We start from the raw sequence: 23,405 nt of genomic DNA, 5'->3' as shown, positions 1-23,405 counted from the left end.
ATCACCTTGTCAATTTCCAATAAATAAATAAACAAAAAGCACTGTGATATTGATTGGAATCATATTTAATCCACACCTCAATTTGCAGAAAATTAACATCTTATAAATATTGAGTCTTCTTATACATGAACATACTATATCCCCAAGTCGAGTTAGGTCTTCTTTATCTGTCTCTCCAATGCTCAGTGCTTTTCTGTGTAGTAGTCTTACACATCTTTAAACAGATTTATTTTAGAGCTGGGTACGATGACTCACACCTGTAATAGCAACTACTTGGGCTGAGGTGAGAGGATCACTTGAGCCCAGGAGTTTGAAACCAGCCTGGGCAAAATGACAAGACCCCATCTTAGAAGAAAAAAAAAAAAAGAAAGAAAAAATTGTGAAAGGAAGACAGTAAAGAAGAAACAAAAACTTTTTTGAAAGATCTATTCTTAAGTTTATGGTCAAGTTTATGCTTATTGATGCTATTGTAATTGATATATTTTATTTTCTAATTGTTACTAGCATATAGAAATATACATATACATATTTTAGAGACAGGGTCTCTGCTTTCCAGGCTCATAGCTTACAGCAGCCTTGAGCTCCTGGGCTCAAGCAGTCCGCCCATCGCAGCCTCCTGAGTAGCTAGAACCACAGGTACACACCACCAAGCCTGGCTATTTTTTAAATTTATTTTTTCTACAGATGGGGTCTCACTATGTTGCCCAGGCTGATCTCAAAGTCCTGCGCTCAAGTGATCCTCCCACCCCACCCTCCCAAAGCACCGGGATTGCAGATGTGAGCCACTCTGCCAGGCCTAGAAATATAATTATTATATATCATCCTTAAAACCAGCGTTCTTACTAAATTTATGTATTAATTCCAATAGTTTCTCTGAGGATTCTTAGGGATTTTTTTTACATATACGGTTATGTCATTTGCAAATAACAAATGTTTTATTTTTTTCTGTCCAATCCTTATACCTTTTATCTCCCTTTTCCTACCTTTTTAACATACCAGCTGGGACTTTCTGGACAATGTGAAATAGAAACGATAACATCCTTGCCTTGCTTCCTGTCTCAGGAGGAAATTGTATCTCATTTCCCTATTAAGTATGATGCCTGCTTAGGGTTTGGGGTTTTTTGTTTTCGTTTTTGTTCTTTTTTTAGGTAATGGAGTTTCTATTCGTAGTTTGCTAAGTGTTGTGTTTTTAATCATGAACAGGTCTCGGGTTTTATCAAATGCTTTTCTACAATCTGTTGTGTTGATTCTATTTTTTCTTACTTATTCTGTTGATGTGAAGAGTTACGTTGCTTGGTCCTTAGAGGGTAAACTGAGCATGCACAAGTGGATTAAACCACATTCGAGCATGTGTTTGGGCACAGCGGTACATGCAGCTTGCTGGTGGTGGTTAGGATATTTGCACGTATGTTCACAAGAGAGATTAACCTGTGATTTTTTTTTTCTTTCTTGAAATATCCTTGTCAGATTTGGATATCAAGGTTATGCTGCCTTATGAAAATACTTGTATAAAATTGACATTATTTTTTCCTTAAATATTTGGAAGAATTTACTGGTGATGTCATCTAGATATAGAGTTTTGTTTGCCAGAAGATCATGAAAATTCCAAATTTAACTTATTTAATTAATATTGGGCAATTTGTATTATTTTTGTTTTTGTGTCTACTGTTACATATTGTGTTTTTAAAGAATTTGTATATTTTATCTAAATCATCAAAAGTATTTTTGTTTGCAATGTCCTCTGAATAAATGTTTCAGCACCTCTAAGTCTATAGTGATGTTCCATTTTTAACTCCTGACGGTGGTCATTTGTGTCCCCTCCCCCACCTGATCAATCTTCCCAAAAGTGTGTCTGCTTTATTAGTCTCTTCTGAGAACCAAATTTTGGCTTTGTTGATTTTCCTTAAATAATGTTCATTTTTTATCTCATTGACTGTGCTCTTTATCTCTTTCCTCCTACTATCTTTGGGTGTAATTTGCCATTTTTTTAACTGCTTGAGATGGATTTCAGCCTTTCCTTTGTTCTGAGATATGCATTTAAAGCCACAAGTTTCACTCTCTGTGCTTATTTCACTGTAAAGTACCTATTTAGCTATGAATATTAATACATTACATTTTTATTACTATTTAATTTAAACTGTTGTTTGATTCTCATTATATATTTTTCTTTGACCCCTGGGTTATTTAGATTGTTTAATATCCAAAATATATGGAGATTCCCTAGTTATCTCTTTTTATGGATTTCTAATTTAATTGTACTGTAGTCAGAGAGCGTAATAAACATGATTTGCTTTCTTTGAAATTTGTTGGAACTTACTTCTGAAGTCTTGCATATGGTCTCTTTTGGTACATGTTCTGTGTGCACTAGGGAAGCTTATGTAGTCTCCAGTTGTAGGGAGCAGTGTTCTGTATATGGCAGGTTGCTAATCAGGCTGTTCAAATTTGTCTCTGACTTGACAAAGCTTTGACTGCTTTTCTATCAGTTACTGACGAGGTGTGTTCAAATCTCCCACCATTTTCTCTTTTACCTTTTAGTTCGGCCAGTTTGCTTTATATATTTTAAGGTTATGTTTTTAGGTGCATACAAATTTAGAATTGATCTCATCCTGCTGAATTGACACTTTTGTAATTATGACATATTCTTCTTTAGTAATACTTAAAGTCTGCTATTGGTTTTCCTTTACCAGTTTTCATTTGGCTACACCATGACCTATCTTTTTCTGTCCTTTCCCAACATGTTTTTGTATCTTTATATTTTAAAGTGGATTTATATAGTTGTTTTTAATCATGACAATCTTGATCTTTTAATTGGACTATTAATCCACTTATAATGCATGCAATCTACCATCTTATGTTTCTTTTTCATTTGTTTCATCTCCTCCTTTAAGTCTGTTTTCTTTTCATGCTCCAAGCTGGCTATTTTCTTTGGGTTCACAGCTATTCTTTTCTACTCTGTTGTCCCTGCTATCCAGCTCACCTATTGCATTCTTCATTTCGATTATGGTCCTTACTTTTCTGGAACTTCCTTTTTATATATCTATAAATTTTATTTCTCTGGTAAAATTTTCTATCTTTTCATCTATTTTCTTGAACCTATTCATCATGGTTATTTTAAAGTCTTCATCTAAATATTCTGAAGCAAAGCACAATCATCTGTTAGCTCACAAATCTATGGGTCAACAATCTGGGCTGCCCAGTTGGGTGGTCTCACTTGGACTCGACGACATGGCAGTACTTGCATGGTGATATGGTGGTGGCCGAGTGGTCTCCGTTGTTTTCACATATCTGGAGCCACTGGGCTGTCAGCCAGGGTCTCTCAGCTCTCCTTCACATGGCTGTTCCAGCAGGCTAGCTCAGACTTGTCCATGAGCCAACAGAATTCTAAGAGGGTAAGAGTAGATACCACAAGGTCCTTGAGGCTGAGCTTCAGAAGACATGATCATTTCCACCATGGTGGAGATAGACTCTATCCTGCAATGGGAGGAACTACAGTGGATTGTGCCCATCTTTAATCACAGTCTGCCCTCTGGCCATAACCTTTCACATTCTCCCCTATGCAAAATTCACTCACCCCCCTCCCCATGATACCTAAAAGTCTCACCCAATTACATATGGCATCATGCTCAAAGTCCGACATCTTGTGATCTGCCCCTTCTTCCAGCCTCTGTCCAACTCCTTGTCCCAAAATTAATGCCGTATGTTTTAGGATATTGATATGACATTACCTATTTCTTAGTCCTTATTTCTGTATCAGTTACCTATTGTTGCATAGCAAACTAGACCAAAATTTAGTGGCTTCAAATATTTTCTTTGGGCCGAGCACGGTGGCTCATGCCTGTAATCCCAGTACTTTGGGAGGCCAAGGCAGACAGATCATGAGGTCAAGAGATGAAGACCATCCTAGCCAACATGATGAAACCCTGTCTCTACTAAAAATACAAAAACTAGCTGGGCATGGTGGTGTGCACCTGCTACTCAGGAGGCTGAGGCAGAAAAATCACTTGAACCTGGGAGGCGGAGGCTGCAGTGAGCTGAGGTTGCACCACTGCACCCCAGCCTGGCAATAGAGCGAGACTCCATCTATGTGTGTGTGTGTGTGTGTGTGTGTGTGCATGCGTGTGTGTGTGTGCGTGTGTGTGTGTGTATTTTTTTTCTTTGCTTAGCTAGGAGGTTGGACTTGGCTCAGCTAGGAGGTTGTTCTGTTGGTACTGGCTGTTAGCTGGGGCATCTCTGTTCTCCATGTGGCCTCTCTAATCAGCAAGCTTGTTTGCAGGGCCACATTCCAAAAGGACATGAATTATATACCGTGTAAGTTCCCCAGCACTCTTTCATCAATGAAGTCACAAGGTGATCCCAAATTCAAGTAATAGGAAAACAGACTCCATCTCTTAATGGAAGGAGCTACAAGTATTTAAGGCTGTTGAAAGTACCACACCTTTAGATCTGTATGATCTCTCTTTCCCTTGCCTTTTAGTCTTTCGTGTATAAAATTGTAGACACTCAAGGATATTATCTCCCTACAGATAATTTTATTTTCTTCTGCCATGCACAAAGCATCTTACTCCAGTAAGGGATTGAGAGAGGTGGGGTTAATGTGATGCTAAGTTGGCATTGCTTAGTTTCTAGGGCTGCCTTCTAGATAGCTTCTAAACCCCAAAACTTCTCTCCACAGTGCCATGAGTCTACTGAGTACTCTGCTTAGCTTTTACCCCTTTAGCAACTGCTTTTTGCTCAGTTTCTATGAATCTCACCTACCCATGTGGCTTAGGAATTCACAAGTGTTTCCAGAGGAAGTTGTGTGAAAGGTGGCTAGAGGACCAGAACCTTGTTCCCTCATGTCCTGGGTGTTCTTTGGCCCTGGACTCCACATTTTTGTCAGCATCCCACTGGGTCCCCGCCCTGTTGGGTGTCAATGCTCCCCAAACTGACAAGAGCCCTGAGGAGGAAACGCTTGGATGCAGGCTCAGCTCAGTTCATTTCCTTTCTATGTGGGATCCTTACCCTCTACGTCTTTCTTGGTCTCCAAAGCCTCACACAGCAGTTCCTTGCTGTTGGCATCACTTAGTCTCCCAGTCCCTGGTGTTCCATCAGGAAAGTCAGGCAGGCGTTAGCTTCACTGCCAGGAGGGAATCTTCTGCGGCCTCCATGGCGCTGTGTTTTCTTCCAGTCTTTTTTCTATGCACAGACACATCATCCCCTTTGTTTCCTTTTGTGATGCTGTTTGTAAAAGGATCTTTATTTCTAGAAGAAACTTTAGGGGGCAAAACAATGCAGCCCCCTTAACAGAGTGGCTCTGGTGGCAACTTTCTCTTGTTAGTTTTTCCTGTAGCCCCTACTTTCCCAAGCGCTTGCTGTTTGTGGGGCTACAGGACACAGCAGCTGAAAGGGGCTGTGGTCATCGCCAGCATGTACCCTCTTATCCCATTTGCTGAAGGCCCAAGCATAGAAAGAAGTTACTATGGCTGCCATGTGTTAGCAGCACAGCCATTGCCAACTCAGGGCCCTGACTCCTACTTGACCCCCTTCTGAATGACACTCAAGGTAAGGGTCCCCTTCCCACTCACAGGTGAGGTGAAACATTTCACCTTGAAAAGCCTCTTGCCCCCACCCCTCAAGCCCACACTAGGACATGGCCTAAATATCTCCATCCCATGGAGTTGAACACTCTCCTTGTTTCTGGAAGGATCCAGTCTGTGTGCTCCTCAGGCAGTGCAGGGGCAGTGAGGGGATGACCAGCACAGGGCGGCCACTCACAACCTCCTCTCCTCTCTCCACTGCAGGCTGCGGGAACACCATCGGGCCACCATTAAGGTCATTCGACGCATGCAGTACTTTGTGGCCAAGAAGAAATTCCAGGTAAGCCCCGTGCTGAGCCTTCCTGCCCTCAGCCTGCCCCTCGCAGCCTGATGCAGCTGCCCACACCTCTCCTGGGTTCTCTCCTGCCCATAGTGGAGGCTGTCAAGGCCTCCACCCCCAAGCCACACAGGCAGGCCTATCTGAGACCTGACAGTGCCTACCCCACTGAACCCCAGACAGCAGGCCCCTCAGAGGACGTATCCTTGGAGGCCCGGCCTGGAACCAGGGACACATGCAGTGTCTTCTTCACCAAGTAGAAGGCAGCAGCCGTGTGGCTCACTCAGTCCTCCCGTGGGGTGGGTTGTGCAAGGCAGCATTAGTGAGAGATGTGAGGGTGACATCAGAATGACTCAGAGATGGTGCAGAGCCTGCCCTGAGTCACCAAGCTGGGAAGGCAGGTTCCCCAGACCCCCCAGCCCTGTCCTCCACTGGCTCAGTGTTCTCATTCCCTGCTCCCCCACCCTCTGTGAGTTGGGAGGATGGAGGGAGGCTGGGTCCTGCTCTGTGAGAAGTGGGGTCCCCTTGGCCAGGTGTGGCTGGAGCTCTGGGGCTTGCATAAGCTCCATGGGCATGCCCCACCTACAGAAGCCCCTTAGAGCCCCCAGAGTCCATGCCCCGCAGAGAATGCCATTCATGGCAGGCATGTCTCCCCTCCTCCTGCCTTGGGGACATTCCTCGGATGGAGGCGGTGGTGGAGGGTACTGAGTCCTGGCTTGGAAATACATGTGTAGGTGTGGGAACCCCGTATCCTCTGTGGTGGGTGATCCAGAAGGCATAGATCACAAAGCAGGGAAGGCTGGGGGGTGACTTGCCTGAGTCCCTTGGAGCGGAGGGCGTGTGACGTGCTTGAGTGAGTGCGTGTCTGCAGGAGCAGAGCGGGGTGGGGCTTCTGAGCTGGGGGCTCCTGGCACCTCAACCACAGCCTCACCAGTCATAAGGCACAGCCCAGAAAGGCTCAGCAATGTCCGCCGACCACCAGGACCCACAGCCGGTGGCATCCCAGCCCACCAAGACTTATCCTGGAGCCACTGAGCTCCCTGCTAGGGTCTGGTCAGGGCTCATGGGGGCCTTTGTCAGGTGGTTGTCGGGTCGGGCTGGAAAGATCATCTTGACTTCAGGAGCCTGAGATGAGCCAAGATCACGCAGGACCCATCCAGACGGACTGACAGTGACATTCAAGTCTGGTCCCCCCTGCAGCCATGCCTTTCACACCAGGCCACACCTTCCATTCCAGGCCCCAGGATCGACACAGGCCCGCCCACCGTCTCCTTGGTGGAGCCCCTACCCATCTGGGCCCTGGAGCCACCTCAGCCTCCAGACTTCACCGGGCGGTCTGGGTGCAGACCCCGGCCCAGGCAGCCCTGGGCAAGTTCTTCCCCAGCTGTGAGGGGAACGAGAGCCTAAGGGTTTGGCATAAGATCATATGCAAGTGCCTTACCCAGGCCTTGCCCCCAGCAACCCCAGGCCACCACCCGCCAGGCTCGTCGTCACTCTGAGCCCCAAGAGCAGCCCTCGGCCAGGCCCTTGCCGAGAGCAGTATGTGGGCCCTCGTTCTGGCCACCGGGCCGCCATCTCCAGGGGGGTTTTGCATGCACAGCCCTCCCACAGTGGTGTTTCTCAGCTGGCCCTCCTGCCTGCATCCCCCCAGGGAAGGGGGTGGTTCATGACTCAACTGAACCAAGTTGTGTCTAAGCTCCCAGCAGGGCCTGGTACCTCTTGCAGTCAAAATAAAAGTCATGGTAAATGCCGCTGCTGGCCAGTGTCCGGAGATCTGCCTGTCATGTTCTAGGGGAGATCTGACAGCCCCAGTGGACCAGGGTGTCTCCATTCTGGGACCGTCTCCTCTCTCTGGTGCTGGCATGGAGGGCCTTGCCGGAGCAGGGAGCTCGCTCGGCAGCAATGGAAGAGAGAGGCCGGCCTCCTGGCAGCACCAACACTCTCCCAGACAGGGAAGGGGCTGCGGGAACCCCCTTGGGACTCAGGTCTGGGCAGGACAGTCCCCCGAGGGCAGAGGAGACCATGGGAAGGGCCAGGGTGTGTCAGTTTGCTGGAGAACAGCATGGTCATGACAGCCGAAGCAGCTGACGTCACCCCAGCAGTAGAGCAGAGGGTCACGGGGAGCCTCCCAGGGTGGGGCCGGTGTCTGGCCTGAGTGCAGAGCAGGTCCCAGCAGGGCAGAGCCAGAGCCCACCAAGGCTTGCGGAACTGCGCCACTTGGGCATCCTGGGGGCTGCTTCCAAGGTCTGGGGGAACCCAGCAAAGCACGCAGACCCCTGATGGCTCCTGCGCAGGCCTAGCTCCAGGGGTGGTGTGGGCAGCCTCCAGCTCAGGTCAAGAAATCATCCAGCCATCCATTTCTCCATCAGCCAGGAAGGACACTGGCATTGAGGTTGATATCAAGGATATCCCATTGTGATAATAACTACCATGGCTTCCAGTCTTGTGATGAAACCTCAGATGCGTAGCCTCCTGGCCAAGCGTCTGCAATTTCATGTTGTTGGAGCATTCGTTGAATACCTGGGAGTTGCAGCTCTCTGTAAGTTTGATGTGTCTGGACCAAGAAAAAAGGCACATGATTTCTACAGATATTATGATGCTCTAAAAGATTTTGAGGTGATGAGGAGGGCTGGTATCTTTCGGAGTGCAAAGTGATTTTGGAATATAAAGAATTTCTTCGGGTTGAATTACCTAGGAGCTTGTCAGTGACCTGTGTTCCTGAACTGTGAAACATGAATATGTGGGCCAAGAAATGGCTTCTCTTGGTAAATAAGCAATTAACAAATACAAAAAGAGAGAGAGGGAGAGGGACAGAGAGAGAGAGATCATCTGCGCCAGCCCCAGCAGGCCCTGTCTCTGAGCCACAGGTGAAAAAGCTCGTCCCTGGGAAGGAACACAGTGAGCCCTGCACTCCCTTCCAGGCGGGGGAGGGAGTGGGTCCCCTTTCCTGTCTTAGGACACAGGCCAGGACCCTGAGAATGGCCCAAGAGGCTTCCTGAAGCAGACTGGGAAACCCCCACCCCACTGTCTGCTCCTCCCCTGCTCCCTGGCCCTGGAAGCCTTGCAGAAACCTGGCAGCAACAGGATCCTCGCAGGGCACAGAGGCTCCTACACAAAGCCGCTGGGACTCCCTCCGACCTCACCAGCTGGCTCTCATTGCTGGGGGCAGCATGGAGGGGTGGGGCCAGGGTGAGGGGAGTGGTAGCCCATGGGAGTGAGGAGTTGTGTGTGGCTCCAGGGGCTCCCCTAGCCCACCTCTCAGGATGCTTCCCTTCCTCCACGCCAGCCTGTCTGCTTGCTTGCACCCCACCCCACCCCCGCTGGCCTCAGGGGCTGCTGATGTGGCAGGTGACCCCTCTGCCTACCTTGCTGGCTGATAAGTCCCTGGCCAGCCACCCCTGTGTCTGGCCCAAGGAGCCAGAGCCTCTCCGCCCTTCAAGTTTGCCTTGAACTCCCTGTCCACCATCAGTCAGTCTGGACAGGCCTGCATTATCTCAGCTCATCTCAGGCTCCTGAAGTCAGGATGATCTTTCCAGCCCAACCCCAGATGACCACTAGACAAAGGCCCCCGTGAGCCCTAACCATATCCTAGCAGGGATCTCAGTGGCTCCAGGATAAGTCTCTGTGGGCTGGAATGCCACTGGGCCGTGGGTCCTCATGGTCTGCGGGCATTGCTGAGCCTTCTTGGGCTATGCCCTACACCAGGTAAGGCTGTGGCTGAAGGTACAGGGAGCTCTCTGCTCATAGGCTCACCCAGCCCTGCTCCTGCAGACATGCACACACTCAGGCACATAATACTTCCTTGCCCACAACAGGCCTGTTTGAAAGCACTTGCATCTGCAGAGGCTGCTAACACACACACCTACACCCACCTGGTCACAGTGGCCCAGGGACTCCCAGGCCTTGGTTTTCCCCTGCCCTGCCTCCCTTCACCTGCCCACACCTCACCCAGGATGCCTGGAGGTGCCCCATGCTTCAGCTTCTGTGGTCTGCAGGAGGCTCACCACCATGACTCATGCCATGTTCAATGTGTTCTCAAGAGAGGCTCGGCCACAGCCGGCTGTGACTCTGGCTCTGGCATGGTGCTGGCTTAGGATTCCCTGACCTTTCTCAACTCCCATCCTATGTCATCCTCACTCCCTCCCTTAAGGCAGAGCAAGGCAGGGCTCAGCATCCCATCTTAGAGAAGAGAGCTTAGAATCTCCATCATACAGAAGGGAGAAACAGAGCTCAACAACCCATCTTACACAAAGGAGGATCAAGGCTCAGTATCCCATCTGATAGAAGAGAGAGACAGAGCTCAGCATCCCATCTTGCAGAAAGGAGCTTAGAATCTCCATTATACAGAAAGGAAAAACAGAGCCCAGCAACCCATCTTAAAGGAGAATCAAGGCTCAGCATCCCATCTTATAGAAGAGATAGACAGGGCTCAGCGTCCAATCTTACAGAAAGGAGGATCAAGGCTCAGCCTCCCATCTTATAGAAGATACCAACAGGGCTCAGCCTCCCATCTTACAGAAAGGAGGATCAGGGCTCAGCATCCCATCTTACCGAAAGGATCAGGGCTCAGCATCCCATCTTACAGAAGGGAGCTCAGCATTTTCATCTTACGGGAAGGAGAAACATCCCATCTTCCAAAAGGGGGTATCAGAGCTCAGCATCCCATCTTACAGAAAGGAAGATCAAGGCTCAGCATTCCATCTTACCGAAAGAGCTCAGCATCTTCATCTTACAGGAGGGAGAAACAGGGCCCAGCGTCCCATCTTCCAAAAGAGAGGATCAGGGCTCAGCATCCCATCTTACAGAAAGGAGAATCAAAGCTCAGCATTCCGTCTTACAGAAGGGAGCTTAGCATCTCCATCTTACAGGAGATGCTACCAGGTACAAGAGATGCTACCAGATGCTAATAGTAGCATCTGGTAGCCACAGGTGAAAAAGCTGGTCCCTGGGGAGGAACACAGTGAGCCCTGTACTCCCTTCCAGGTGAGGGGGGAGTGGGTCCCCTTTCCTGTCTTAGGACACAGGCCAGGACCCTGAGAATGGCCCAGGTCTGCAGGCCTGTGCCAGCAAGCCCTCCAGGCCCAGCCAGGCCCTTTCCCGGGGTCTGTCCCTGAGGGGTGTACCAGTCAGTGGCAGGGCAAGGACCAGGTAGGCTACCACCTACCCGCCTAGGTCAGCACAGCTCTGTCAGCTCCTTGATGGGCAGCCAGGTTCCAGGTAGACCCCTCAGAGGGTCTTCACCTTATAGAAGGGGAGGATTGAGGCTTAGCATCCCATCTTAAAGAAGAGAGAGACAGGGTTCAGCATCCCATATTACAGAAGGGGGAATCAAGGCTCAGCATCCCATCTTATAGAAGATAGAGACAGGGCTCAGCATCCCATCTTACAGCAAAGAGAATCAAGACTCAACATCCCATTTCATAGAAGAGAACTCAGCATCTCCATCTTATAGGAAGGAGAAACAGGGCTCAGCATCCCCTTTTACAGAAGAGAGAGACAGGGCTCAGCATTTTATCTTACAGAAGAGAGAAGGACTTAGCATTCCCATATGACAGGAGAAACTGCGGCCTAAGGATGTTATTACTAGCCCGTACATAAGTATGGTTTTTATGACTGTTATCAAACTGAGTACATGGCGGGCCAGAGGGTCTGCCTAGAGTCCGACCCCATGCCTGACCCTATCACGGGCCTTGGTGTGTCATTTCTGAGCAATGCCGGCGATCCTGGTGCCCAATGTGGCCCCAGGAACAGCAGGCCCTTCCTTCCATGGGGCACAGCTGTGTTGTGAGGACACGGGCCCCATCCTAGCCCTCCTGATCTCAGGATCTCCCATTCAGGGCCCAGAGAGTGGCTAGTGTTGCCAGTGAGGGCCCTACCTGCTGGTGTCAGGTGGAAGAGGAACCCCCTGAACTTCTGAGGCCCAGCCTTTGGTAGGGAGGAGGTTTCTGCCCTGTCTTGGGATCCCTGGGGTCCAAAATAATGTTGGGTGGGCTGTAATAACTCCACCAAGCCTCCGGCATTGGTGGCAGAACCCCTGGGCATGTCAAAAGTGTGTCTAGAGCTGAAAGTGGGTACGTGGAGACCTGACCTCAGGGTCTCCCCGTCTGGGAACTTGCAGCTTCCCAGGGCGGAAGTGGCTGCATCCTCAGATTAAGGTCACCCTGGTCTCAGGAGTAGGACCCCAAAGAGAGGTAGCAGGTGGGCAGGGAGGGCATGTTCCCAGACCCAGCCCGGGCCGTCAACGGTACCTGAGCTTCCTCCTTTCTCATCCTTGGCCTCAATTGCCTCCCTCTGACTTGGGCTGGCCCTGCCCCACCCCTCCCCACCAAGCTGCTTGGCTTGTCTCTTGGGTCTTGCAAATTCCCCAGCAAAAGGCAGGAAAGCCACTAGCTCAGTGCTAAGGTGGCTATTTGAGCACTCATGATGACTACCCTGGGCCTCACCCGGTCACCCAGTGGCCTCTTGGGATAGAAGCAGTCTGTTGTCCTACGTGCTGGCTTGCCTGCAGGGCCAAGGCCTTCCTAGGCCATCAAACCCCCACTCAGCCTGGCTGCTCCACCTGAGTGAGGCCCTTGGGAGCAAGGCCACAAGTGTGGCTTGGGGTTTGCTGATATCATGAGATGCTTTGTTTTCTCTGTTGTGGTTTCAAGATGTCACCTGAGTCCCACTTATAGGCTCAGAGCTGGCAACAAGCCTGGGAACCCTGAGGTCCCCTGCCCTGCCTCACATGGCCCCAGCCCCACTGTGGGAGCCCAAGCAGATGCTTGTCACTCACAGTAAGTGCTGCAGGCTGAGGCTGTCATCTGGGGCCACCCCTGCTGCCTGGCACAAACTGCCAGGAAGGATGCAGAGTAGACCCGCTCCCTACCCTGAGGACAGTGGGGGCTGCAGCCAGTGAGCATGTCAAGAGTCAGTCTGGGGCCCAGGTAGGTAGTGGGCATGCAGAGCTGTGCCTCCTGGTCAGTGCCTGGCACTGTGCTGCTCCTTGGCCCCTTGAGGGGGCCAGCTCTTCCTGAAGCTATTGAGAACCAGGACTGGTAGCCTGGGGCGGTGGGGGGTGGAAGATAGGAGGGGGCAGGCCCCTGCTGGTGAGTAGACAGGAAGCTGGGACCCAGAGAGGCCGAGCCGATGGCCCAGGACTACCCAGAGCCCCGTGGCCAAGCTGATGGGGACAAGCTTCGCTACTGTGCACACTTGGAACCAGGCCTATGCCATCACCACATAGGCAAGCTCCCAGGTCTTCACAAGCCTCCCGAGGGCAGACACTGTCACTGCCTGCACTTTGAGCCACATGGCCAGGGCACAGGGAGGAGAAGTGATGCGTGTCTTTTTGTCCCGCAGCAAGCGCGGAAGCCTTACGATGTGCGGGACGTCATTGAGCAGTACTCGCAGGGCCACCTCAACCTCATGGTGCGCATCAAAGAGCTGCAGAGGAGGTGGGCACGGCCAAAGGGCAGCGGGGAGGGTGCACGGGTCCTGCCCAGCCCAGCCCCAGCTGCACGATGAGCGGTGCAGGAGGAGGGAGGGGCTGAGACCCTGAGTTCTTGCCTCTCAACCACCCCCTTCTCCTTACCACCCCCACCCCTGCAGAGGGAGGGCAGCTGGCCACGGCCACGGTTCACAACCAGCCCACCAGGCAGCTCTGCCTTGGTCCCCACCCGGATCTGAGACGATGGAGGAGTTGGGGTAGGGGAGGCACGTAAGGGAGGCAAACACCCGCTTCCGTCCCTGCTCAGGCAGCGACACCAGCTTCACATTCCCCACAACTTCAGGACACTCGGCAGCCAGCCCACCTGCCTTCCCTGTCACCTCTGAGAAAGGTGCCGGGCCCAGCCCTGGGAAGACACTGCCTGGTGCCAGGCCCCACCCCACGGGTCTCCGCCAACTGACTTGGAGCTGGAGACCCTGACTGTGGGGAGCCAATGTGTTCCCATGGGGTTGCACCATCCTCCCGGGCCTGCACAGGCTCAGAGCAGCTGTGCCTCCGAGATGGGCTCGCCTGGGAGCTAGCTCCATGTGTTACAGGGTATGGCTGGGAGCCCGTGTCCATTCTGGCCACAGGCAAGGGGTCAGGCTGCCTTGCCCATGGCTGACCCACTGCCTCCTACTCCTACCCCCATGGAGGAAGTCTGAGAGGCAGCCCACCCACTCCTCCTCTCCGAGCTCCCTGCTCAGCCCCCTAGGAGCATGGCCCTCTGGGGGGTTGGGAGTGACTTGGCAGGTCTTAGGGTCGGGGGTGTCCCCAGAGTGGGAGGGCAGTACACTGTCTTGCTGGGCACATCAACCTGTCCGTCCCACAGATGGCAGTGCATCTGTACAGTGCCAGGGCCAGGTGTGAACTGGTGTCTGTCTCCTTCTCTCCCAGGCTGGACCAGTCCATTGGGAAGCCCTCACTGTTCATCTCCGTCTCAGGTGGGTTTCTGTGTCAGTTGCTCTGGGCCCAGCAGCCTGCAATGGACTCTCCCACGCCTCTGCCTTCCTGGCTCTCACCATGATGTCAGAACAGGCCATTTGGCCTCCAAAGTGCATGACATGAAATGAAAGCCAGGGAGTAAGGGGAGGTAGACCCCACTCTTAGCAAAGTGGCTCCAAAGTACGTTTCACAAAGGAATATTCAGGTTTCATAAGAACCTACCTGGGTCCCTTTAAATTCCAGGGCGTTGAGGTTAGGCTCTGGGTGTGGAAACATGAACCCAGGGCAACTTTGCAGAAGGGGGTGATCCTGGGGATGGGCCTGGGGTGGGGTTTGGGTGGGGTGAGCTGCCAGCCCAGAATTCAAGAGACTATGGGTGGAGGCCTTGCAGGGCTCAAGTTGAGAGGGACAGAAGCACCTGGCCACAGCCTTGGGGCTGGTTTTCTGGCTCCTTCACCAAATTCCTTGGGTCCCCTGGACACGGGGCTGTGAGTCATTCCGGGGAATGACAGGGAAAAGGCACATTCCCTGGGGTTTCCCTAGCCCAAATGCAAACTGCAGCCATGGCTCACAGTGTGGACTGGTGTGACAGGGGCAGCTGAGCAGCTGTGTCCCCCAGCCTGGAGTCAGGCTTATGCCGCCCGGAAGTGGAATGGCATGGGCTTGCACACCTGGCAGTGTGGCCAGCTTAGGCAGCCCCCTAGGGCTCTCGGAGGTCAGAGGTGGAGAGGGTGGAGCAGGATGGAGCCCAGGTCCCCAGCTGCAGCCATGCCCGGCCACCGTACCACCCCTGGTATTTTTGTCATAGGACACTTTTTAAAAATGTCCTAGTAGGTTTAGGCATTTTGACTCTTAGCTACCTCCCCCAGCCCTACCACCCCACTCCCCAAGCCCAGTTGAAGTCCCCGGCCCACCCCAGCACTCGGCCCTGATTTGGGTGTTTTATCCCCCATAGAAAAGAGCAAGGATCGCGGCAGCAACACGATTGGCGCCCGCCTGAACCGAGTAGAAGACAAGGTAGGCTCACGCGCCGGCCCTCAGTGGCTCTGGTTAGCGTCCTGGGGCCAGCAGGCACCTCCCTGTGGTCTGCGTGTGAATGTGAAGCTCCTGCAGGCCTCCCCACCTTCCCTCCAGTGCCTACTGCAGCCTGCCCAGCAACTCCCAAGAGGGGCCCGGGCCCACTGCCCACCTGGCTGGGCATTGGTCCCCCATAGAAGGAGCCAGGCCAGGCTGGTTTCTCATCCTCTGACAAGTGGCGTCTTTACTGGCAGGTGGCACCAAGTGCCCCCTCCCCCAGCTCTTTCCCGCTGCCTCTCATAGTCTGCTTTGTGCTTTGCAAGCCTCCTGGCTGTGTCCTGTGTGGAGGGTGGCAGGAGCTGGCCTCATATCCCAGCCTTCTCTTGGGCCCAGCTGTCTGGGGCCTCCACTTGGGGCCGGCTGAGGGCTCAGGGAGATGCAGGGCCCAGCTGGGATGGGTTCATGGGAAGAGAGGCATCTTCTGTTCACCCCGAACCCACCAGGCCCCCACTCCCCACCAGGCTCTGTGCCCATCACTCTGTCCCTCAGGCCGGAGCCTCTCCCCCAGGCACCCTGGGAGCTGCCGGAGGATCTGTGCGGTGGGAGGGCCTTTCTCGGGCCCATGGCTGAGCCCACCACTGCCCTTTGAAGTCTCTGTGGTTTGAAGCGGGCTGTTATCTTGCCGAACAGCAAGTCCGTCTACATGGACTTTATCTGAAAGTAGCTGAGAGGCTAAAAATAGAGGAATTTCAGTTGGGCAGGGAGTGCGTCTGCCGCCCGGTTTCCCCGGCAACGCCTGGCTCTGGCCTGCTTCCATCTCGGCTGCAGCCGGGCAGGCGGGGCAGGCACAGCCCAGCCCAGGCTCCTGCTCCTGCCCCACCCGTCCTGGCCCCCAGGACCTGCAGCGTCACCCTCTCCCCACCTGGCACCATCTGCCCATGGCCTGGGGCGGCCGTGGGGCCCTGAGCCCAGCAAACTGGGTCAGGCAGAAAGAGCGAAGGCTGGTGTTCAGGTGCCTGGCCCCGTGGGGCTATGTGACCACAGTACCCTGAGTCCCATGGGCCTGGCCACCCTCTGTCAGCACAGGCCTGAGCAGGGCTGGTGCAGGCCTTTGCCAGGCAGATGGCCCAGTGGGAGATGGCGCCCATCTGGCAGGACAGGAAGCAAGACCCGGGAGAGGTCAGTTCACAGGATTGGCAAGCTCAGAGACCCAGAAGCCTTGCCCTCTCTGCTGCCTGGGGAACACGGTGTTTCCTTGGCTTTCTCTTTGCACAAGGGCTGGGTGACTCCTGGCTGGCACACCCAGTACAGCAGGGCCGGGTACCGTGTGTTGTTGGCATGGCCAGGAGTTTCTAGACATCAAGGAAAGCTGTGGTAGAGACAGGGAGTGGCACCCCGTTCCCCCACTTCCACTCCTGCTTCCATCTCGGCTGCAGCCAGGCAGGTGGGGTGTGAACATCCCTGACGTGCAGGAGTGTCGGTGGCCCTTTCTGGACAGCACACGCTGGGGACAGCCCCCGCCTTTCCCCGCCACTCCCTGCCCAGCTCTGGTTCCATGGCCTATGCTACTGTCCCAGGCCTTTCTTATGGCTCTGCCCCTGTTCCATGGGACAGGCCACCCTTTAAGCCCAGACCTGGAGCCTGGCATCCTGCGGGGGTGATGGTGGGTGGCAGACAGGGCCTCCTGAAGTGCAGCGGCCCCTTCCTGACGTGCACAGCGGCCGTCCAGCAGCCTGCTGGGGCCTGGGAACAAGGACACAGTCCTCAGTCAGCCAAGGTCGGTGTGGGGGCCTGCAGTGGGGCCAGCGCTGGCCTTGAAGGCACAAAATTATGCACCCAATTTCTTCACATCTGAGCAACAAAGGGAAGCATTTTCCGGAGTCCCTGATCCCTAGGGCAAGGTTTAAGAACAAGGCTGGGGCCACATCCTGGTGCCCTGTCAGGCTCTGAGCCGGGGCCACGAGGATTCTGGTAGATTCTGCACGCACAGCCCTGGTGGGCCCTGGCTCCCTGCCATTACATTCGAGTCCTCTGCCTGGGGTCTCTGAGGTGGTGAGTGGCACCCACAGTCGACACTAAATCTCAGCCCCTCTGAGGGGTCTACCTGGAACCTGGCTGCCCATCAAAGAGTTGACAGAGCTGTGCTGAGCTAGGCGGGTAGGTGGTAGCCTACCTGGTCCTTGCCCTGCCACTGACTGGTACACCCCTCAGGGACAGACCCTGAGAAAGGGCCTGGCTGGGCCTGGAGGGCTTGGTGGCATAGCCTGGCTCAAGTTATCTCCATTATCAGTGCAGCCATCGGGACCGTAAATACCCCAAGTGCAATCCTGCTGACTTCGGGAAGTAGGGGCAGGAAATCCAGCAGCCGCCCGGCCCTCGGAGGCCCAGCAGGCGTGCAGCGATGCCAATGCCCGCCGGCCCCGCCAACCCCAGCCAGAGCTCCTGGCCTTCCCCACTGGCACCCTCCCCCACCCCATCCCGCCAGTCTGGCTGCCTGCCGGAAGGGAGTCAAGGCCCCAGCCTCCAACTGCTTTCTCAGCTTAGCTCAGCCCCTCAGCTGGGCTGTGCAGTGAGTCCCATCCCAGGCCAGCTTGCCTAGCCATGGGATGAGAGGTCTCTGGGATGCACAGCTGGCTGGCACTCCTCTTGGAAGGGGTCATGCTAAGAATCAGGGAGGCCTGGAGTGTCCCCTTGCAGGGAGTTCACCAGTGCAGGCCAACTGAGCTTGTTCAGGGCTGCCTCAGTTTCCCTGGCAGGGAGCCCTCTTCTTCTTTGGTGTCCTGGCCAAGGACCCACATTGGAGAGAGGGGTCTGGGGGTCTCCCTTCTTGCCACAGTCCTGCGGCCTCTTCAAAACTCTTGCTTGACAGTGCAGTGTCTGCTCCAACACAGACCTCCCAACTACTTTGCAGGACGTCCCCATTCCAGGGATCCCTTCCACCCCTGTGCCTGTCCTGGTGGCTCAGGGATCCCTTCCACCCCTGTGCCTGTCCTGGTGGCTCAGGTTCTGCCTCTCTCCAGGGTGTGGAGAGCAGAAACCCACCCACACCCGCAGACCCAGGGGCCTCCTCACAGCGAGTCTACTTCCTGCGGGCCTCCCTCCCTTGTCAAATGAGAGGGTTTGACTCCTGCTTATGTCCTTAGGGTCAAAAGTCACAAAAGCTGCCTCATGCCCTTTCTGTTTTCATCTTAGATTATTGTCTTCTTTATTCTGGAGAGGACTCTTATTTGCTCAAATGCCCACATAAATCCTCTTTTATGGATGGGGAAACAGGCTCAGAGAGGCTGAGTGGTCGCCTGAGGTCACACAGCTAGTTAGATGAAGAGCTGGTCCCAAGGACGACACAGACAGGGGTGGGAGATGAGGTGGAGAGAGCAAGGAGGGGTTTCATATCACCCAAAGTCCGTATGGAGAGGCTGAGGAGGGTTGAGGCCAGGGGCAGGCTGGGGGTGCCAGCAGCAGGGCCCAGGGCCTTCAGTGTGGGCCAGGGATCAGTGCAGGCAGTAGGGAGAGGTCCAGAGAGAGCTGGCCCTGCCCACTCCCCCTCTGGCCCCACTGGGCTTCCTGAAGTCCCACACAGGGCTGGCAGTCTGTGTGGGGGCTGCATACCCCAGACATTCTGAGGAATCGATGGCAGAGGCCGCTGTAGCCCTCCTCCCCCAGCAAGTATTCTTAGCTTGGTCTCCAGGTCCTGCCACACTGTTTACGTTGGGCCCTGTTTATTTTGCAAGCTAAGCTCATACTGCTTTTGCTGATATGAGGAGCACAGTGGGCTGGGAGAGTTTCTTTCTTCTCTGTTTTTGCCGGAAATGTTCATGGCTGAGAGCCGGACACAGGGGAGTCCTGGGTTTCCATGTTCCAGTTCAAAAAGCACTGGGCGGGAAGGGGCCCCCTCCACCTGACACTCCTTTCACTGCCTCCGGTCCCAGAATCCAGGCCTCCAGGATGAGAATGCCCCCCAACCTGGGACTCCCAAAACCACACCCTGCCCATGCCTTTACCAAGCTGTGTGCATGACCCCAACCTCAAGGATGCAGGCAGCCTAGCCTCCCAGAATTGGGTGTTTGCCCCCAGACACTGCTACCCTTTCCCTCATTCCAGTGTGACTCCTCCATCGACCAGGCCGCAAGCTGGACCCCAAGGCTTTTTTGTCTTGGGCAGTTCCCCGAGCTGCACCCCCAGAGCCGCCTTGCTGCTGTTCATCCTCTCCCTTCAGCCCAACCCCTGCTGAGTTCAGGCCTTTATCATCTGTTACTTGGATTATTTTTCCAGCCATATATGCAGTCTCCGGCCTCTCCTCACACCCACCAATCCTTCACATTGTATATTATTTCTTAAACACTGCTGAAATCTCACTTACTAATATTTAATATATCACAATTTTTGTGCCAGTATTTATGTGTGAGATACATACATGACATAATTTTCCTTTCTTGTATGGTCTTCATCAGGTTTTGGTGTCAAATGTATGTGAGCCTCACAGACTAAGTTAAGAAGTGTTCCCTCTTTTCCTATATTGGGATATTTTGTATAAGATTAGAATTATATTTTCCTCAAATGTTTGGTGGAATTTAAAGGTAAGGAGATCTAGGCCTGGTGTTTTCTTTGTGGGAAGATTCATCATTCCTGATTCAATGGCTAATAATTATGGACTGTTCAGGTTTTCTATTTCTTCTTGTATCAGTTTTGATAAGTTATATATTCTAGGAATTTATACATTTCATTTTAGTTTCCATGTTCATTGGCATTTATTATTATTTTAATGTCCATCCATTAGCATTTAGTCCCATTTTTTATTCTCAATATTATTTATTTGTGCCTTCACTGTTTTCCCCCTTAGTGATCAAACCTGACACTATTCTCCTGTCTTATTAAATGTTTAGTGGACTTCTGGCTTTGTTGATCCTCTCTATTGTGATTTTGTTTTGTTTCATTTACTTCTGTTTATTTTATTCCTTCTATTTACTTGGCCTTAATATACTGTTCTTTCTCTAACCTCTCTAAATGAAGAATAGGATAATTCTTAATTTTCAGGCTTCCTAAATTTCCTTTTTGATTTAATTTTTCTAACCACTGTTAATCTCATGGCTTTCTAAATTTTTAAGGTATGCATTTAAGGTTATACATTTTTCCTTTAAATATCATTCAAACTACATCTCCCACATTTTGATATATGGCATTTAATTTTAATCTTCATTCACTTTAGTATTTTTCTAATCTCCATTATGATCTCTTGTTTATCCTAGGAGTTCTGTAGCAATGTGGTTTTTGTCATTGTTATAACTGTAGCACAGCTTTCTCATAATGTTGCCCTCTTGTCAGAGAAAGCAATCCATATGATATTAATCCTTTAGAATGTTTTGAAATATGATTTACGGCAAAAATGTGGTCAATTTTTGTAAATGTGCCTTCTGTACTTGAAAACAAGGTATATTCTGACATTGTTGGGTGCAGTGTTATGTTCATATCCACTGGAACAAGCTTGTTAATTGGTCTGTTCAAATCTTCTATACTCTCATTGGAATGTTTTTATCTGCTTGATCTATTATTACTGAGAAGGCATAGGGCAAATTTCTGTTTAACTTTCTAAGAAACTTCTAAACTGTTTCCAAAGGATTTATACCATTTTGCTTTCTCACCAGTAAAGTATAAAGGTTCCACTTTCTCCACAGCCTTGCAAATACATGGTCTTTTCTATTTTAGCCCTTTTAGTGAGTATGTAATGGTATCTCATTGTGGTTTTGATTTGCATTTCCCTAATGACTAATGATGTTGAGCCACTTTTCATGTGCTTATTAGCCATTCATAGTCTTCTTTGGTGAAATGTTTATTCAACTCTCTTGCCCATTTTCTAATTAAGTAGTCTGTTCTATTATTGAGTTGCAAGGGTTTTTTATATGTTCTGGATACAAGTCCTTTATCAGATCTATGACTTGCAAATATTTTCTCCCATTCTGTGGCTGTCTTTTCATTTCCTTAATCACATCTTTTAAATCACAAAAGTTTTTAATTTTAATGAAGTCCAATTTGTCTTTTCTTATATGGCTCAGGCTTTTGATGTTTTATCTAAGAACTCTGCCTAATCCAAAGCCATAAACATTTTCTCCTGTTTTGTTTTGTTTTGTTTTTTTTCCTTCTAGAAGTTGTATAGAATTAGCTCTTACATTTAGGTCTATATTTACTTTGAGGTAATTTGGGGGTATGATATGAAGTAAAGTCTAGATTTGTTTTGTTTTATTCTTACTTATGGATATCCAATTGCCCCAGAACATTTGTTGAAAATACTCCATTTCCTCCTTTGAATTATCATGGCTTCTTTGTCAAAAATCAATTGACCATAAATTTATAGGTTTATTTCTGGATTTTCAATTCTATTATGTTGGTCTATATGCCTTTCTGTAAGTCTATATGCCTTTCTGTAAACCCATACTATACTGTCTTGATTATTGTAGGTTTACAGTAAGTTTTAAAATTAAATTATGTAAGTTTTCTAATTTTGTTCATCTTTTTACAAATTGTTTCTATTCTAATTCCTATGAATTTTCATATAAATTTTAGCTTCAACCTGTGAATTAAAAAAGAAATCCCTGCTGGGATTTTGATAGGCATTGTGTTGAATCTATAGATCCATTTGGGGAAAATTGACAAATTAACAAAATTGAGTATTGTAATCAATGAACATGGTATATCTCTCCATTTATTTGATCTACTTTAATTTCTTTCAGTGATATTTTGCAGTTTGGGGCATATAAATTTGATACTTCTTTTGTTACATTTACTCATAAATATTTTATTTGTCATGCTAGTGTTAATGGAATTGTTTTCTTAATTTCATTTTGAATTAATTGTTCATTACTAGTATATAGAAATAACATTAAATTTTTATGTCAATCTCGTAAACTATGACTTTTGTGTTCTTGGCTTTAGCCATTTTTGTTGTTGCTATTGATTTCTTAAGATTTTCTACATATAAGATCATGTCTTGTGTCAATAAAGACAATTTTTACTTCCTTCCAATCAGATGCCTTTAATTTCTTTGTTTTGCCTAATTGCACTGGCTTGAACTTCAAAAAAAAATATTGAATAGAAGTGCTAGAGCAGATCTTGTGGGGAAAATCATTCAATCAATTTCCATTAGCTCTGAGTTTTCCATAGATGCCTTTTATCATGTTGAGAATATTTCCTTCTATTTTTAGTGTGTTGAGAGCTCTTATTATGAATGGATATTGGATTTTGTCAAATGCTCTTTCTGTGTCTAGTGAGATGATCCTGTGGTTTTTATTCCTTATTCTACTGATTTGGTATAATACATTAATTTTCAGGTGTTAAACCAATCTCACATTTCTGGAATATATCCTACGTGGGCATGATATATAACCCTTTTTATATGATGCTGGATTTGGTTTGCTAATATTTTGTTAAGAATGTTTGTATCTTCAACCTAGGAAAGCTGATTGAAAGAAAAAAAAAGAATGTACTTTATATTCATAAAGGATACTGGTGTGGTTTTCTTTTCTGACTTTGATGTCAGATTTTTAAATCCTTTTCTTTCTAATCCTACAACGATAGGATTTCAGGTTTGTCTTTTGTAAACACTATATTACTGAGTTTTTTAAAAATCATTTAGTACATTTACATTTAATATAATTTCTAATAGATTTGGGTTGAATTCTAGCAGTGTATTTTGTGCTTTCCATTTGTACTAAATCTGTAATATTTATTTTTCTCCTCTTTCTTGCCTCTCATTAGATTATTACTTCTCATTCTACTTTTCTCTCTACTGGTTTTGAAGTTATGTATTCTACTACCATTCTTGTAAAGGTAAACCTAGAACATTTTAAATGAATATATATCAGAAGTAATTGCTATATCTACCCATATCTGAAATAAATTAGGGATTCTAGAACACTTTAATTATTCTCCTCCTGACTTAGTACTTTGCTATTGTATATTTTAGTTGAACTGTGTTTAATTTTTAACTCACTAATTGGTAGTGTTTTATACAATCAATGTTTGTTTAAATTTACTCACCCATTTGCCTCTTTGTCATTTGTTATTTCTTTTTTGTCTCAGATCTTACGTCTGGGATTACCTTTTTACGTGACTGAGGGATTCATTTAAA

At 49.7% G+C, this 23,405-nt stretch overlaps 1 protein-coding gene across 4 annotated transcripts in view; it reads left to right on the top strand.

Annotated features, from left to right (window-relative positions):
* Nucleotides 1-23,405, top strand: part of KCNQ1 (potassium voltage-gated channel subfamily Q member 1) — a 404,394-nt gene that overhangs the window by 317,999 nt on the left and 62,990 nt on the right. For all 4 annotated transcript variants that reach the window (XM_055271769.2, XM_055271764.2, XM_055271779.2 and 1 more), the window contains 4 exons: nt 5,781-5,856; nt 13,195-13,289; nt 14,219-14,265; nt 15,222-15,283. In XM_055271769.2, the coding sequence (XP_055127744.2) occupies nt 5,781-5,856; nt 13,195-13,289; nt 14,219-14,265; nt 15,222-15,283 (280 nt within the window). The remainder of the gene's footprint in view (nt 1-5,780; nt 5,857-13,194; nt 13,290-14,218; nt 14,266-15,221; nt 15,284-23,405) is intronic.

This window comes from Symphalangus syndactylus, chromosome 1 (assembly GCF_028878055.3).
Source record: "Symphalangus syndactylus isolate Jambi chromosome 1, NHGRI_mSymSyn1-v2.1_pri, whole genome shotgun sequence".
Lineage (NCBI taxonomy): Eukaryota > Metazoa > Chordata > Mammalia > Primates > Hylobatidae > Symphalangus > Symphalangus syndactylus.
The sequence above is the reverse complement of the archived record's forward strand: the minus strand, read 5'-3'. Positions and strand labels throughout refer to the sequence as shown.